Below are 18,418 nucleotides of genomic sequence, written 5' to 3'. Positions count from 1 at the left end.
TTCTTTCAAAGGTCATCACTACTGATAAAACCACAACATTTTGAACCACAGGGCAAACAGCAAAACCATCCGTGGACAACTACAGCATCATTAACACCAAAAATGGCCTAAGAGGTGAATTGGGCCGGGAAATTTCCAGTCATATCATTTTTTGATGCCGGGGAAAATGTGTACCCACATATTATACCAGCATGGCCAACTAAATCTAAATGGAGCATACTCTAGATATTTACTGAAAATTTTCCTAGACTATATCAATTGCAAAACGCCACATTTCAAAGCAAAAGGCTGGAAGCTGCACCATGACGATGCATGGCTGAGCATCACAAATGTCCAAAGAAACTGCGGGAGATGCCACAACAGTAACTTTTAATGGAGTCATCTGCTAATATACATGTCAATACAACAATTTCATTGTAAAAATTATTTGCCTTGACCAGGATCCCAGTCAAGGAGGTTGATTTTTACACTCAGAAATTTTTGCATTGGAATCACAAAAATTGTTGCTGAATATCTCCCAAAAATCAGCGTGTTATGTTTACTCATCTTCCCTATAGTACATCTAGTCCCAGGAGATTTTTTCTATCCCCCAATGAGAAGAAACGCCTTCAACAAAAGTATTTTTCAACAAGAGCATAGGTTAAGGCTTCTAAGGCAGTATTGAAGGACTTTTCAAAAAATGGATTCCAGCAAGTACTTAAAGGCTAGAACAAAAGGTTTGACAATTGCATTACATCCAATAGGGACTGTTTTGAGAAGAGATATCAAAATTTCATCAAAGAGCAATGGTTTATTGTTGAAAAATGACCACTCTTTTTGGAATGGCCACCCTAATATCTATTTTTGGTAGTATTCCTTCAGGCAGAGAGCAGTTTTCGATCAGAAATTTATCCAGTAACTCATAGTAGGTTTCTCTTCATCACAACTGTCAAGCATATATGTAAAGAACCATCAAAGTTATCTATTTGAAGGGACCATTGAAAAATATGTAAAATCAACATTTATTAAAAGTAACTGTTTCAGGTTTAACTTTGTGGAATTCCTTTGTGGTGAGGATAAAAAACAAACTTTACACTTCCACAATAAAGATTTAATACTTCACGACCATGGTTTCCATGCTGCGCACCAACATCAGGTGGTGATGATGATACCTGATTAGGCATCAAAACCATGGTCGTGAAATATTAAATCTTTATTGTTAAGTATAGTTTTTTTACCCTCATCAATATTTATTATTATTATTCATAGGAGAAGGTATTCAAACATCATAAGTTCCCGATATCTGTATAGATATTTCAGCTTGTGACTTAAATTCCTTCTACTTATTAAAAGAAATAATAAAACGAACTAGCACATCTAAGGTCAGAAAACAGCTATGGAATGATTTTAATAGATCTGCTAATAATTCAAAGAAACAAAACCATTAGGTTTTTTGATGTTCAGATTTATTGCACGAGCAAATTATTATAATTAGTATAATATTATTTTGAAAATTGAGAATACTAGTAAAACTTTTTTATGAACCTATTTACATAACTTAAACAAAAAATTACAGGAATGAACTAAACCTGGAGACTACACAATAAAAATCAGCTGGTCATCTCTGTGGAGCTGTGACATTTCATGTGTATCCAGGGTTCAAGGATGTTAATGTCAGGATTTTATTGAATTTATTTATTAGGATAGCTGTGCAGATAGTAAAAGATTCAAGTATTACATCAATTCAGAGTCCGTAAGTTTGAGGTTTTACTGCATGGTGATGCTACTGAAAGTGCAGTGGCTCTGAAGAAGATTAGAGGTTATTTATAGCATAGGGTAAAGATACTGATTGAGTTTACTTCCTCCAATAGAGATACATCATGCTATGGTTTAGATAGGTATAATATGGAAGATAATAACAGAGCCAGAGAGCCCCAATAGAGTGAATGGATGTGAACATTGTACAATTTTTACAAGCCCTAAGATGGAAAATTATGATGCTGTAATTCGTTTTATAATTCAAAGAAAGCACCTAAATAATGATAAACTAATTTAGTGTCATTAGAGAGTAATTTTGGAAACTGGCAGGAACAGTGACTTTTAAAATAGAAAATATTAGTATGTGGCATTGGAATAACTGATGTCTCAATGCATTGGAATACCCAATGTCACAATGCACTGGAAAATTTAACAAATTTGGAAACAACCAGAACAACGATGAGAAACACATTGAATAATAATAATGAATTTGGTGGTGAAAGTGTTACATGAAAGAAAGACTCTACACAGGGTTACTTAATCCACCCACATTATTAGACTAGTTACCAGGGCTCATTTCAAACAAAAAAAAAGCACCTGATTGTATAGCATTTAGCCACATGCTTCTTTTTATGACCAAGAGGCTGGCATTCATTTAAGGTTAATCAAGTGACTTTAATACGGTTAATTAGGTAACCTATATGGATTCATTTAGTGTTTTAACATTGGCAATATGTTAAGAGAGAAACATCAATTTATAATTCTCAAAGAGAGACTTAAGTAAAGATGCATCTCATATCTTTCATAAACAAAAAGAGTACCGACTCCTTACTACTGCAACTAAATTTCATGAGACAAGCGACGCATTTGTTGGCATATAAGACAAACTCACATTTCAGTGTGGGTATCAAAGGTCATGTTTTGTTTTACATATTTGTCTTCAAATGATTTTACTGCAGATGCCAGGTACATATCATTTTTTTGGTAGGTGGCAGGTCAAAATGCTCTGCTTCAAGTGCTCAACTGTTCAACTGCGCAGGTCAATTGCTCTGTTCACTTGTTCCTTAGCACAGTCTAACAATAGTCTAAATTGGATTGTGAAGCTTAATTTCTTGTCTCCTGTTGCCAAATATATTAGGATATTTTTTTAAAACAAATAATTTCACCCAGTAAGAAGAGCACATGCTACTTTGTTATAATCAGCTGTGATTCAAGTTCGTTTGACATCTTGACCCCTTGAATATCGTGTTGCTCCCTTCTGTGATATCTTTGGATATCACAGAAGGGAGCAACACGATATTCACGTCACATAATAGTGATGAGCCAAATAATAACAATCCCAACTTCAACATTCTCCAATTGAATTATAAATATTATACATAAGTAATGATTGGGGTCAAAACAGGTAGTACCGAACACCTGGGGTAAATATAACATTCAGTATTTAACGTTAACCCATGGAGTTTGAACCTTCACATATAAACCTAAAATATTGTTTTTGAGCCATAATTTTGGAAAAAAAGTATACTAATATGCTGTCAAATACAGTAACTTGTACATTTGCCTTTTGATATGCCCTTGTTATCCCTCTAACCTTAATTCAATGGTTGTTCAATATCTTTTGGTGAACTTTTCCAAAGTCATAACTTTCAATGCTACAACTGCAACAATCAGTGATGGATGCAGTTTTTGGCTGTTCTGAACTGTCTCATTATCAGCCAATCTGGCATAATCAAGTTTAAATTCAGCTTCCCAAAATTTCACGGTCATAAATGATGCAGCAGAGTTCCTGTAAAAAGCACCCGACTCAACTTCGATTTGGTTAGGCATATTCACTTTCAAAAAAATATATTTAATGACAGCTCGGCACTCATTTTTTACTATTTTCACAAAATCCCTAACGATGACTCACTTAAATGACTGTCAAACAACAACTGAGAGTCCAAAATGGCTGAAATTTTGGTGAGTTCCTTTCAAGTTATGCAAAAATTCATTCCCAAACTTTTGTTTTGGAGCACTACCATCTTCATGTTTAGGTCCGAAACTTTTCAGACAACCCTCTTAAAACTAAGTAAGTTCCTTTCCAAAATAATTGTACCTTCAAGTGATGGTTTTTCAAAGTAATCCATAAATACAAAGAGGCGTATATGAAACAATCAATATCAAAAAGTATGACTAAAAGACAAGACAGTTTCCTCTCACATTTCCTGAAAAACCAATGAACCAATAGTAAACATAGGCGGTTGCTTCACTTATTTCATGCCTATATTGTAAGAGATAAATGATATGGTATTATCTGGACCAGTTCTATTCCGGATTAATGATATCACTTGTTTTTAGAATCATATAAAGACAAAAGAAAGAAACTGATAATTATCTTGAAGTCTGTTATTTAAAGTAAAACTGGCATATAAGAACTGATTCAGGGTGGCAGAAGAGAAGATTTTTGTATAGAAGCAGCTGCATCCCAAAGTTAGGGCAGGTCCCAGGCAATCAATCTGCAACACAAGGTCACTATGCACTGGCCCTTAATGGATTTGTTGATAGCCTTATCCTTACACTGCTACAACTAGACAGAAACTGTCCCAGAGTTATTCACACTGCACCAGAAGAATGAAGTGTCTGTTAGCATTCATCATTAAATGTTGCAGCATACCTGGGATGCCTCTCAGAGCTCTTAAAAAAGTGTTTAAAGCAATACATAACTTAAGCACATACCATGAATTAAGTGGTGAAATGGAGGGTGTTAGAAAACATTAATTTTTTAAGGGTATTATGAACTAATCACGAGAGCTTATAACTGATGAAAAATTAGCTGCTGGTTAGTACTCGCATTTTTATCTGAGTAAAGCAGGGACATCTTAATCAATTTTAGTGAAAACCCAATGGTTAAAAACCCCATAGACAATTCTCACATGACAAGATGTCCATGAAAGTAAATAGAAAATTTTTCTCAGTGGAACAATATTAATTATGAATGATATTTTGAAAGACCTCATAGATGGGATGTTTTCAACATTAAGATGAACAGATTCTTAACTTTAATTCAAAATTCCAATTCATATATTAATGTTATTTGGAGGAATTCTTTTAGCAGTTCTCTTTTACATTCAAAATCACCTGTTGCGCCGGTTAATGTGGTAAGGGTACAGTGTCCTAAATTTAATGCTGGAAGCTACAGATATTTTATTGTGGTTATGTTAATAGATTTCATATAGAGATAAAATATATTACAAATGGAAAAAATGCACCCAACAGGCACTAGACATTGAAATTACGATTCATGTAAATGATAACTTTTGGTAATTATCACCCAAAATACACCAGTCGTAATTGTAATTAATTCAAAGGTTTCAAACAATGAGGAATTAATGAAAAAATTGGTGAATTTCACAATTGAATTCATAGTTTTTATTCTTGTTAATTCTATGAAACCTTTCTTTGATCTTAAATAAAGTCCTTGCGCTTACATTCAGGATAATATCAAAGATAAACAAGGTTGTGCTAATTTGAATATCTCTACCATATTTACAGTCACTACAATGTTACAACATTGCTAAAAACACTGCAGCATATAAACAACAATGTTCTAGTATGTATGCAGTGTGTGATTGCCTTTAACCAGAGAATAAGAATGTTTAATTTTAATGCTATTCAACAATCATAGCTTATCCTTGCTGAATTACCTAATGGTTAATTCATTTGCATTATAGCAGTCTTTGAAAGATTCCAACCAATTCCTGCCAATCAAAAGTTCTAACTGCATGTTCTATTGAAAATATACAAAAAATAAAGGGCAGAAAGGCCCCTTAACCTGATTACTGCTCTTTTTTGGGTAGAGTTCGTATTTTCGTGAATGAGACTTTAGGTGAAGAGTGGCGACTCAAAACTGGATTAATCAACCATGATCACTTCAAACCGAACATGATAAGAAATGCCTAATGGAACATTTTTTTCTACAGCTATAAATACAAATAACATTTTTAATGCATAACATTCAGCTAAATATTAATTAAAAACAGGTACAACGCAAGAAAAAATGGGACACCAATGAATAATAAGTAACCCAGTTAGATATAGGCACAACTTGCAAAATATGACTATCAGAAATTTATTTCAAAGTGGAGAACGTGAGAATCCAGATGAAAAAACAAGGAGGTAACCTGAGGAGATAATTAACTTGGCAGGTGGCAAAAGCAGGAGACCATCATGAGGCACAGAGAGCCTTGGTAAAAACTGTAGTTCATTAAATTGTCTTCCCTTACGAGTGGATCAATTCCTATTTAATTTGGTAGTTGTACATTAGTGGAATTCAGAGCTTGAATCACTTATCCTCAATTGGAAATAACAATCACAAACAGCAACACTATATACATGTGCAAAATGCATTCAAATTTACACATGTACAAGGCCAGTACCTTGAACTAGCCATGGCTCCACTTCTGATACTAATTAGGCAAATCAAAATTCCTCCAAAAAGACTTTTCAGACAGAGCAATGTAACAACTGTCACATAGTTCACCAAAGAAATTTACAATATCAATTTTACAAAATTTTGGCAAGAATTGAAGTGTTAAAAAAAACTATTTACTGGAAGCGGTGAATATTAATGGAATTTGAGAGAATAACTAAAAAAGTAAACCCTTTAAAAAAATTTAATAGCCCTATGACATGTGTAATAACAGCAGTAATTCCAATGAAATATGCAATCACGCTAAAACCACCCCACACACTAAGCTCTGATATGTTGATCATTAGGAATTGAACTACATTATAGCACCTGTTTGACCCTAGCAGACAATTCAAAATATGTCAGGAAGCAACATCAATAATAATAACGATAGAAGTAAGGCAGAGGATCCTGGCAGTAATAATTAATGGAGGAAAACAAATCAAAGTTATTTGTACAGTTAATATATACATGTGGCCAATTCTAACTAATGGTCAACACTGCAACTGCTGAGCTGACTGAGAACCATCTCCCCCATTAATAATTAACAATGATGGCAACATTTAATGACATGACATACGGGAAAAGATTGTCAATCTTTCACCTTCACGGAGCTCTACAGAAAGAAACAGTAAAAATGATGAGTTTGAAAGCCAAGGATTCATATGAATCCAAATCATACTAAAACACAGGCCTGAAGAATCTAATTTAAGGTTACGAATTTAGCAATAATAATTTCAGAAATATATTAGTGCAGACTACATGCATAAAAATCCGTCTCAGGAATGAGGTCAAACATTGCTGGAGTTTTAAAGAGAAGTCATTTTTTTAAATGTATGGCATTAACCATTAATAGTTGATTCTATCGGAAGTATACAAGTATCTACCATAAAAAAGGTAAATCACCAGTATAGAGGTGAGAGAACTTCATTTCAACAGGAAACACAGCATTTGACCACAGATAGAGGGAGAAGAAGAGAGAGCCTCCACACAATTTTAAGACTATTTTTCCTCACATGCAAAGGAAAAATTCTCATAATTTACATGATTTGACCATCAGGGCCTCAAAAAACACAAGAAACCACAAAGTAGCCGTATGAGTGTCCTGATAACAGCAATTACACGGAAGTGGTGTCTTAAATGACAGGGTTCCTCTCAGAGAATGTCTCATCCTAATTCCTAAGAGTTTTGTGGGAACATCATCCATTACAGAAGATGCATACATATTTCTATATATATATCACGCTTGGCGTCATTAATGAAAAGTGTGAACCCGTATTGAAACCTTGAATTGATGTTTGTGATACACTGCTGAAAAAATGTACAGAGAGTTTAATGTAAAATTGAGATTGAGGGGGAAATTTTTTAAATAAAATTGTATTTTAATGTTTAACAAATTAAATATCTCACATAAAGATTAAACTAATATAATGTAAATAAAAACCTCCTAACACAATATAAAATACTGATGCTGATGAAAACTCAAGTAAAATATGAAGATACCTACTTTTTCACTCTAACCTTCAATGTTACACCTTTTAATGCCACTAAATTTTTTTTACCAATAACTACACTTTCCAGTTAAAGGAAAAAGCAATATAATCTGAAATATACAGCGTCGCACCCAAAAGTAGTAGGACTGATTTTCTCTGGCGCGAACGGAGCGGTGGAGGGGGGTCTGCCTGGCAGGGTAAGGTGGAGGGGGCTCTTAGCAACAGACCAACACCAACCTCAGTCGCCTGCGGGCTGTTGTTGAGTGAGGACACCGTTTTTAGTGAAGCAAGTTTTTTGTCCGCGTCGGGAAACAAAATGAATCTGAATTTAGAGCAACGTTATTCCGTGAAGTTTTGTGCGAAACTCGGGAAGACGGCAACTGAGACCCTCGATATGATCAAGCAGGCTTATGGGGACACTTCCTTAAGCCGTTCCACAGTATTTGAGTGGCACAAGTTGTTTAAAGAGGGTAGGGAGCTCGTTCGTTGAAGATGACCATCGCTCCGGACGGCTGTCGACGGCAAGAACCGACACGAATGTGGACAGAGTGAGGATACTGCTGAACACAGACCGATGCTTAACCAGTGAAGAAATTGCAGACTTGGGTCTGTCTGCATCCAACGTCCAACGCATTATTTCACAGGATTTGGCCATGCGCAAGGTGTGCGCCAAGATGGTGTCGAAAATTCTGCCATGGCGCGCTCGTCGTCAGACAGCTCCTGGCCAAATACGGCGTTGCCATGTTGCCGCACCCGCCCTATTCTCCCAATCTGGCACCACTGAACTTCACAACTATCAGACATCTTCACAACAATCGGCTAACACAAGAAGTGTTAGCCAATTTGCACCGAGATGAAAATTGTTAGGACAATGTGATAACTGGTGATGAAACACGAGTTTTTCAATATGACCCCGAAACGAAAAGACAATCTGCGGAATGGCACACTTCCGCATCCCCACGCCCAAAAAAGGCTTGCATGAGTAAATCAAAACGATATTAATTGTGTTTTTTGACCGTCATGGGGTGGTTCACAAGGAGTTTGTCCCACCAGGGGAGACTGTGAATGCAAACTTTTACGTGCAGGTGCTCATCCGCCTCCGAGAATGCGTGAAAAGAGTCCGACCGGCCATTGCAAACTGCTGGGTGCTTCATCATGACAACGCGCCGTGCCATGGCGCGCTTGTCGTCATGACAGCTCCTGGCCAAATACGGCATTGCCACGTTGCCGCACCCGCCCTATTCTCCCAATCTGGCACCACCGGACTTCTTCTTCTTCCCTCTGATGAAAAGACAGCTCAAGGGAGGACGTTTTCACTCGATAAAGGCCGTTCAAGAGGCTTCGACGAGGGTCATCAACGGCATCCCCAAAGAAAATTTCCAGCGGGCATACAGGGAATGGGAGCAACGTTATACTAAGTGTGTAGCAGCTCAAGAAGCATACTTTGAAGATTATTAAGTCGATGTAAGTATATCGTCAATAAAATTCTTGTAAAAAAATCAGTCCTACCACTTTTGGGTGCAACCCTGTACATTTCCTAGCAAAGTAGTTCTTATTAGGAGAATAAATTTTTCTACTGTGCTCAGATTTAAATCTGAAAAAGGAACTTCCTAATATGTCTCCTCCACTCAATTACGTCTTGCAGAATATCCAGCTCCTGCCAGCTTTTCTATACCCTAAATTTCTAGTCAATGATCTTTGTCAAATATCAAATAATATGCCAACTAAGGTCAGTCAAAAGCTGTGGCATTGCTTTGGGTTAAACAAAAATCCTATCTCCTCAAAAAAAAGCTCCACAGAGTCCTAATTCTGAACAACCAAATACCTTTTCAAATGATAATTTAAAAAATCATTAGATGCCCCAATTACAAATTTATAAATGAAAACTAATTATGGTGAACCAATTATATTTTCATGGGATGATTTATAGATGTGGTGGCCTTAATTGATGGTGTTTTAACGTGACACATTCACTCATATGGCCACCCCACTGTTGCTCAACATCTTTGCAACCCCCACACTGAGGACACTGCATGGAATCCCTATCCTCAAGCTCCTACGGTCAATCCCACATGGGTGACCCTACCAGAGGCAATTACCATTGCTCCCACCAGTACAGCTCCCTACCACGTCAAACTTGTAGTCCTTGGGAATGGAATTGACCAATAGGCAATGTAAACAACATTTCTTTAAGATTGAAATAAGGGAGAAAAATATTAGACAAAATTAGCGTCATGTCTGTGGGTCACGGAGAATCAATGTATTAGAATGCAAATAAAAAATAAATTGTTAACAAGGTAAATTTGGAGTAATTACTTCACTGATTTATATAAGACCGGCAACGACTTGAAAAAATGAAGAAAATTCGAGGGTATGGGTCTAGGTGCTGAATTCAGCTAAGAATATGCAGCAAGACATGTGCAGCCAGAAGTTAGGCATGTTATCAGTGTACATAAAATGATTTGAGTATGATGTAGAGTAAAATGAGAAAAAAGGTTGGAAATTTGCTTCCCGATTCTTCAGTTAGATGCCATATATTGGCATATCATTTGAGTGGTCTCAATGAGATATAATACCGTATACCTAACCTACTACCACCAGCGCAAGAAAAGTGACTACCTCTGAAATAATTTACAAAATTCATGAGTTTTGAGTGATCGCCGAATCAAAATAGTTAAGGCTACAGGCATATCACAAGGTAGTGTTTTCAAATTACACCATACATAGAGCATAAAAAAATATTGGGAAAATGGGGGCTGAATTTGCTCTCAGTGGGGAATAAATGCAATCAAGAGGTTGATTCGGAGACTGCGTTGGCACATTTCCATCACAATCCTGAAAAGTTTCAGCATCAATGCATAACTGTGGGCGAAACATGGATACACTACTACACTCAAGAGACAAAGGAACAGTTGAAAGTGGGTTTATAATCCCTAAGGAAGGCAAAGTTGGTGAAATTATCCGACAAGGTAATGGGCACAGTTTTTTGGGAGGCAAGCAGAAACAGTTTCATTGACCACTTGCAACAAGGACGAATAATACATGGAAAGTATTATGCATCATTATTGCACTGGTTGAGCTAAGAAATGCCAAAAAAAACCACCCTAATTTGGCAAAGAAAAAAAACCTCTTCCATCAAGACACTGCACAAGTGCACACCTTTGAAATTCCGGTGATGCAAATAATGGAAGTATTGTTCAAATCAAGACAACATTCACCGTATTTGGCACCCAGTGACATTTTTTTATACATAAACTTGAAAAAATGGCTAGGCGGTAAACACATTACATTGAACAAGGGGGTCATCACCAACAAAGATACTTATTTTGAGGACCTTCCAAAACCATTCTTTTCAGAAGGCTTAAGAAAAAGTTGTAGAAATGCTGGGAAAAGTGTATTGAGCTAAAAGGAGATTATGTGGACAGATAAAAAATTTCTCCAAAATAATGCTTCTTATTTTTTCTAAGGACTTAATGAATAGCCCATGTGCAATGCACAATACAAGCTCCATTTACTGGACTACAGTATTGCATAAGAACAGGTATTGAAAGTTGAAACGTTCAGTTTGCATACAGAAACAATGGAGGCAATACTCAGCACTGCATGGACATTTTACTTTTTGCCTGAATTATTAGTTTGCTGAGGCCTATGTTCCACTATTGGAGGATTATGGAGAGTCGTACTTCCCTATTGCACAGCTAGAAGACTGTTTGAAATTCTTAAAAAGAGGAGACATCAATTTCCAAGGAAGGAGGGCCTGGAGCTCTTATGGAAGTAAACCTTAACACTGCTATAGTCAATGAGGGAGACAATCAATGAAAAACATTGAGAGTACTATAAAAAACTGAAAATTTCACTAAGTATCACCCATAAATTATTAACAGCAAAATTGCACACAAGATGTGTTTGTGAACAGTGGGTTCTGAGTGGCTCATATCTTAACAAGAGGACACTCATTTGCTGTTTTCCTAGCAATTATAGTTGATGTTACAACAATATGAGAAGCTTCTTTCAAAGGTTATAACAACATATGCAACTTGGCCACACCATTTTGATACTGAGACAAACAGCAACGTTATACGTGGATATCTCCAGAATTGCAAATGCAAAAAAAAGCAAAAGCGGTGGCTTCTACTTTGAAATTACTGTTTATATAACTATTTGATATTCATATAATGGTAAAACAGTATTCTACATGGGCATTTACATATGCAAATGCCCATGTAGCATACTGTTACACCATTATATGTATACCATATATATTTATAAATGTAAATGAGCATACTATAGGGATAAACTGATGATCCTCCTGGGACATATCAATTGCAAAACTCAACATTTCTAAGCAGCAGCCTGGATGTTGCAACATGATGATGCATGGCTACACATTGCAAATGTTTTTGTGGAATATCTTGCAAAAATCCATCAGCAGTGTACTCCTTATTCTTGTTATAATCCAGACCTAGCCAAATGTGACTTCTTCATGCTCTTCATCGAGAAGAAACACATTTGTAGGAAGGGTTTCACACCATCAGAAACTATGACGGTGGCCACTAAGGTGATTAGAAAGACCTATCAAAAATGGATTCCTGCATGTCTTTCAAGACTGGGCAATAAGGTTTCACATGTGTATTAAATCTAGTTGCACTACTTTGAGGATGAAAATCAAAATTTGGAGGATTAGTAAAGGCCTATTGATAAAAATAATGAACAAATATCAACCTGGGGGGTTTATGGGCTTTTAATATCATGATAGGTAGTTAGCTTAGAAGCATAGCAGTACCTGGTCCCTGGGTCCATATTTAGGCAGGGGACTCCTGATGTCCAAATGTAGATTGGTTGTAAAAAATTGGGAATATGAAGTGTGAATATTGAGGAGGAAATCCTTGAAAATATGTTAACTGACCAGATAAGATATTACACCACGGCCAGCCAAAAGTGCCTGTGATCATATATGTCACTGCACACCTGTAGTGGCAGGGGTCAAGGCCTGCAATAAGTAAGGAGGTTCCTGAAAATTTTATCACTCATGGAAGGGTTCTTTGTAAAACTGAAAAGAATGTTCCAGGTCACACTGAGGAAAAAAGAGCGTAATTCAAGGAGGTGGTATACAAGAATAAACCTTAAATTGGTAGGGGAGAATTAGCAGGTATAATAAGAAGAGAGATAATAATGAAGTAGCATCAACTGTGTATACAGTGAATGGTCAGCTGGGGATTAATGTTAGTTCCTACATTCCATGAATCCTAGCAGTCAGCCATGGCTGGATCCAGATAGGACACCTCCAGGTTGTACCTACTATTTGAAATGAGATATTAAGGGTTACTCCAATCCAACTAGTAGAGAGTTTCCCTCAATTTCTCAGTGTTTGATAATTCCAAATAAGATTATATTAGTAGCCCTCAAATAAATATTGATTGCAACATCGGAAATAACAAGGAACAACTGTCAGTATGATTGCAATATGAAGGATATAACATGATATTCTGGCATATCCCAGAATTAAAAATAGGTACACTATCCTGATCAAATAATTCCTGATAATTAAAATTTATTCACAGTTCTAGAAGTAGGTTTTTACTCCATTAGAGGAAGACAAATTTCCTGGAAATGAAATCAAAATAAAATGTAATCGATTTCTAAAAGTATAGAGACTTACTGTTTCAGTAAAATGGTTCACATCAACAGGAATCTCATGGTCATCAACATTTCAGTTACTTTAAAAAATATCATTTCTGAATTCTCATTGATCATTGGAAAGCCTGAATCACTTAACAACGTCTAAACGACCAAAGTAGATGATATACAAGGTGTGACGCTTAAATCCAAACAAATTTTAATTTGAATTTCCCACCAAATCGTAGTTCCACTGGAGGTCATGATTGGCATTCTTGAAAGCTATAGCCATTTAGTACACAGTCATAACCTCAAAATGACCTAGATGTTACATACATACAAAAAAGTGCGGAGTACATTTGAAGAGCCACTATTATTGAAAGTGTTCGCGCTGGGACTTATATTTCAAAATAGTTCGATTCTTCTGGTACCCCAGATAAACTGTTTATAATATTGTGGCTAAGTATATTGCTTCGGAGAAGTCTGGGGAACATTTCACAAACCCGACGAGGAAACGTGTGCTTGTACAAATTTAAGTGCCGAGCCCTATAATATTTAGTAACAATGTCACGATAAACAGGCAAAGATTAAAAATAAACAACAGACAACTGTTAGTACATAAAATAAAAATATGCACACTACAAAATTTGCAGGCTCCTATTTTCATGTGAAGCATTAACAATTGCCTCAATTTGTAAAATTCCAACACCAATATAGGGTCATGTGGGGCAAGTACAAGATACCTAGGTGTAAATTAGTAGCTTCTCAACACAACAGGGAGCATTCAAATGCATTATATGTGTCTTAATACTGATTTTTCCAGGACAGCCATCTAGGCCCCAGCGAGTATTCCCAGATTTTTCCGAAGAGCAAAATTCCTGGTTGAGTTTTCAGGTTGGCAGGCTACCTGATATTTTATAGTCTGGTAGGCCGAAAGGTTCATCAAGGGGAGAGCGTTTTTGGTTCATCTGCACCATTCAGGACCCAGACGACATGCCCGAGGCTATGAGGAGGACTAGGACTAGCCCAAGGATGGTTGATGCCTTAACAAATCAATCTAATTTAAGTCACTCTAATGCAGCACTTATCCCGTGGAGACATGTCAGACAGACCATTTCCTTAAAATTGAATGCTAATCTCATCAACTGGCACAACAATTATTTGGAGAGCTCATCAAAATATTTTTATGTTAGTGATAGGCGATATGAAATTATCTTGAATAGGTGAATTAAATCTTGGGGAACTTGGCCTCTGAGAATATGATTTTTTAAGTTGGGAGTGAAGGCTTCTTAGGCAGGTAGACATGAAATCTACATGCTGTTAGATTTCGCCACATATGTTGATTTTTGTTGGCAATAGTTTTGCAGGCATTCCAGAGCTAGCATCTTCAGGTCAGAAGTCATTCTACTGAGCTATCAGCTAATAAGAGAGAAATCAGCCAGCCTATATAAGTACAGTTAGAATGTCCACATTCACTAATGAGATGTCTTGATTGTCGATACAATCAGATTCTTTGGTAATATCCACATTAACTTCAACAACAACAAAAAGTTGGACTTAATAAAACCAGGCCCAAGATAAGTAATCTAGCATGAACCATTGATTATCCTCAAGGGGGCTATAAGGAATACTGTGCCTTAGTAAGTTGGCAATAGGATGACCAATGAAATCATACCATGGAGGATCATGTGGGTGACACCAGGTAGTGACTAAAGGAAAACGGACTTAGGAAGCCCACAAAGATCGTTCAGTGGGTATGCCTGTGTTGTGTAAGCATCAGAAGTCAAAAGGGTTGTACATTTAAGAGGCTCCATACCAAATAAGTAAGAAATCCAAATTGCCCGTTACTCCATTGCATACCAAACAACCCACAAGTAATCATTTAAGATTTGAAAAAAAAACCATCAGCATGCAGCCCTCACGATATTCTCAGTGGTCAATCATTTTTCACAAGAAACATGAAGTAGGTACAAGCAGTAGTTTTGCATTAAATTACTCCAGAAATGTAGACTTAGTCTTAAATTTGGTTCCCACAATCAATTAGGAAATAAGAATTAGAAAGGACAAAAAAAATTAGTGTGCAGTTCTATAAATATACCATTAAGTTAGCGCTCCTTTTTATCATGCATATATCACTACAATAACTTTAAATATCTATGGATATATTCAAGAAGACAGGGTTACCACAAGGCCTCACATTCACCAAAAAATTTCAAATACTCAGCAGCGGAATAGACGTTAAATAATTAAATCATCGGGATTGTATTGATGAAGATGGTGATTATATGATGAAAGTGTACCACTATACATCGAATAATAAATTGAGTGGTAATAACCAGGTGACATAATTAATTTAGAAGCACCATTTAACTCAATTTATTTCTCAAAATCAAATAAGTGACCATCACATGAACATACCTTAATCAATAATAAACAATATTATTATGAATTTGCAAACGCAGCCAAAAAAATTCATTAAAAATGTATGCATAACCAAATATCACATTCATTTACATAACACTGTCCAGGAAATGATTACTTATTGTGCAGTTCGGTCACATGTTAACGAGTACACTGATGATGAAAAATAATAATATGATGATGATGATAAACCACAAAACAGCACAAAATAATGCAAGATATTAACAAATGATGAATTTTCTTCATCAGTATTGCATTGGTGACATGATAAATGTTTATCAACACTTAAAAGTCAAAATAAAATACAATTCACGGAAATTTGACTGAAAGCGTATATACATTTTCATGTAGGAATAAAATACATTTTATTATGTGGATACTTATAACAGACTCTAGTATTCCATTTACAGATATATGAAAATATTGTATATTAGACAGGCAAATCTAGAGAAATAGAAGGATGCTAAGTCATAATCAAAACAAATGGGGACAAAGACTAATTGCCAGTGAATATATAGCATCAATTAATTTCAAATTTATAAGATTAAAAAAAACGAAAAATGTACACAATACAAAGATAAATACTTATTAATGACAGTATTAACATCTCCTAGTACTACCAGCCATGCCACACTTCTGCCTTTATAACTTTTTTAAGGGGCAATATTCAATCTCTAAAAGAATAATATTTCTGCTCCAATCAGTTAACGATAAATTAGTGTAATACAATTAATCATGACAATAATAACCATTTACAACAAACCATAATTTCAGGAATGGCAAAAGTTCGCTCAATATGAAATCATAATCACCACTCATATACTTACCATTTTTGAAACACTGTTTCTACTTCTGGGCTCGTAATGCATAATCCACGAGAGTATACACATGTGCAGAGCATAAAGATTAAGGCGATGGCGAACAATGGTAATTTCTTACAATCCCTCAACATAACAAAAAAATGTTATTCATGTCAGTAATTTCCCTCAGTAAAGAAAAGATAAATAAATATACCACTGTTCCTATACAGGTAAAAAGCTTCAGCACTCATCATATGATGGTAATCCGTGAACATCATGCTCCAAGGAATTTCAGGTTGGAGTTGTGTTGACTGATTAAACAAACAACTGAGAAAGGATGCACACAAGCAGCATGAGATTTTGCACTTACAAATGGAGGGAATGCCGATGCAGTACGTATATGGAAAGCAAAACACAGTTGAAAGTAAAAGATCTAGCACCAGGATGATTCTTAACAATGACAAAATGTACATCCAAGGCACTTCAAGTAAGCAAGATCATTATATTTTTTAGAGTAATATTTGTGCAATATATTTTTTTACGTCACAAACGGCTAAGGGCAATTAAATTCACGTTATCCATTAATTATAAGGATGCTAATAATATGAGATGATTATGTATGGCCCAATAAGCAGTTAAACGGTACTGCTTTGTATTTCATCAAAATTTAATCCAATATGCGAACAGAAATGGCGCTATAAGCAATGACGAGTCAATTGAAATTGGACAACTGCACTACTACTTCACATTCTCCACGGCACAAAATAAATTTGATACTTGCGAGGCATCCCATCTCTTTAAGACAACCACTCATCACAATCACCCCGCCATGCATGCATTCTTTCGCCACACACTCTTGGAGGAAGGAAAGGCTTCCAAAACTCAAAAGGGGGTATTCTGTGAATATCCTGTCAAATGGGTAAGTAAAATTTGTAAGATCCATAGGAGCTGTAAGTTATCAACGAAAAATAGTGGTTTGTAACAAGAGGCTCCAGAGAATGCCCCCTCCCAAGTTTTTAACAACACGACAGAATGAAATGCATGTACAAAACAGTCAGTCATTTTATTTACCTTTATAAATGAACCAAAATTATTAACACATACCTTTTCAACTCTTTCAAAATTTCTGGCCCTCATCTGCAAGTGAATAAGATAAAATTAGTAACATAATACCAAGGAAAACATATATTACACAATATGATAAATGAAAGTGATCTTGACAACATTGGCTCTAAATCCATAGACTCATAACTTACTTCAAGTTCTATATATATCTTCCAGTATCGGCCAGCACTCGGAAAAACTTGAATTAAATTTTCAAACAACGGACGCATTTCGCCGATCCAGCGGCCTTGAGCTTCTCGTATTAGAAGACTCCATGCTTCCAAGTCGTATGGATTTTCTTCTATTTGAATTTGTGCCCTCTTCAGCTTTTCATTGCCCCAGTCCTGAAAGATATGATAGTTAGCACTTCATACATACATATATTTACCTATTTAAAAGAGAGGCATGCCAAGACAATACTTCATTAATATGTTTTTAAAACCTAAAAGTTAACGTAAACAACAATGTCCGTATAATTAGAGCAACCTTACCAATTCCAGTTTCTCCTCGGCCATAACTTGATTCCCCTTGAACACCTGTAGTTTTTACGCATGTAAAAGAATAAACCTTAACATTAAATGAGCCTGTAGAGCATAAGTCAGAGCTATTTCGGATCTAAATTCGACACCAACCTAACCGAAAAAAACATTAATCGCCGCACAACAATGCAAACAATAGTCTGAAAACGAACTTCCGTTGAAGGATTCTGAGGAAACTTCCGGTTGGTATCGATTTGATCGATATTTTACGATGTTATCGTACAATGATTGTATCGACGTGGTTGGATTTCGACAGAT

The 18,418-nt window shown here is 36.0% G+C and overlaps 1 protein-coding gene across 2 annotated transcripts in view; it reads right to left on the bottom strand.

Moving 5' to 3' along the window:
- Window positions 1-18,348, bottom strand: part of su(f) (cleavage stimulation factor subunit su(f)) — a 68,282-nt gene extending 49,934 nt beyond the window's left edge. Inside the window, exons 1-4 of one of the 2 annotated variants that reach the window (XM_071584660.1) lie at window positions 18,254-18,348; window positions 18,113-18,157; window positions 17,774-17,965; window positions 17,622-17,654 (exon numbers count right to left, since the gene is read on the bottom strand). In XM_071584660.1, coding sequence (XP_071440761.1) covers window positions 17,622-17,654; window positions 17,774-17,965; window positions 18,113-18,136 — 249 coding nt within the window. In that variant the 5' untranslated portion in view covers window positions 18,137-18,157; window positions 18,254-18,348. Of the gene's footprint in view, window positions 1-17,621; window positions 17,655-17,773; window positions 17,966-18,112; window positions 18,189-18,253 lie in introns of both variants that reach the window. The other variant, XM_071584661.1, reaches the window with a different exon arrangement.
- Between the last annotated feature and the right edge of the window lie 70 nt (window positions 18,349-18,418).

This window comes from Hetaerina americana, unplaced genomic scaffold, assembly GCF_022747635.1.
Source record: "Hetaerina americana unplaced genomic scaffold, ioHetAmer1.1.p SCAF_2, whole genome shotgun sequence".
Classification (NCBI taxonomy): domain Eukaryota; kingdom Metazoa; phylum Arthropoda; class Insecta; order Odonata; family Calopterygidae; genus Hetaerina; species Hetaerina americana.
The sequence above is the reverse complement of the archived record's forward strand: the minus strand, read 5'-3'. Positions and strand labels throughout refer to the sequence as shown.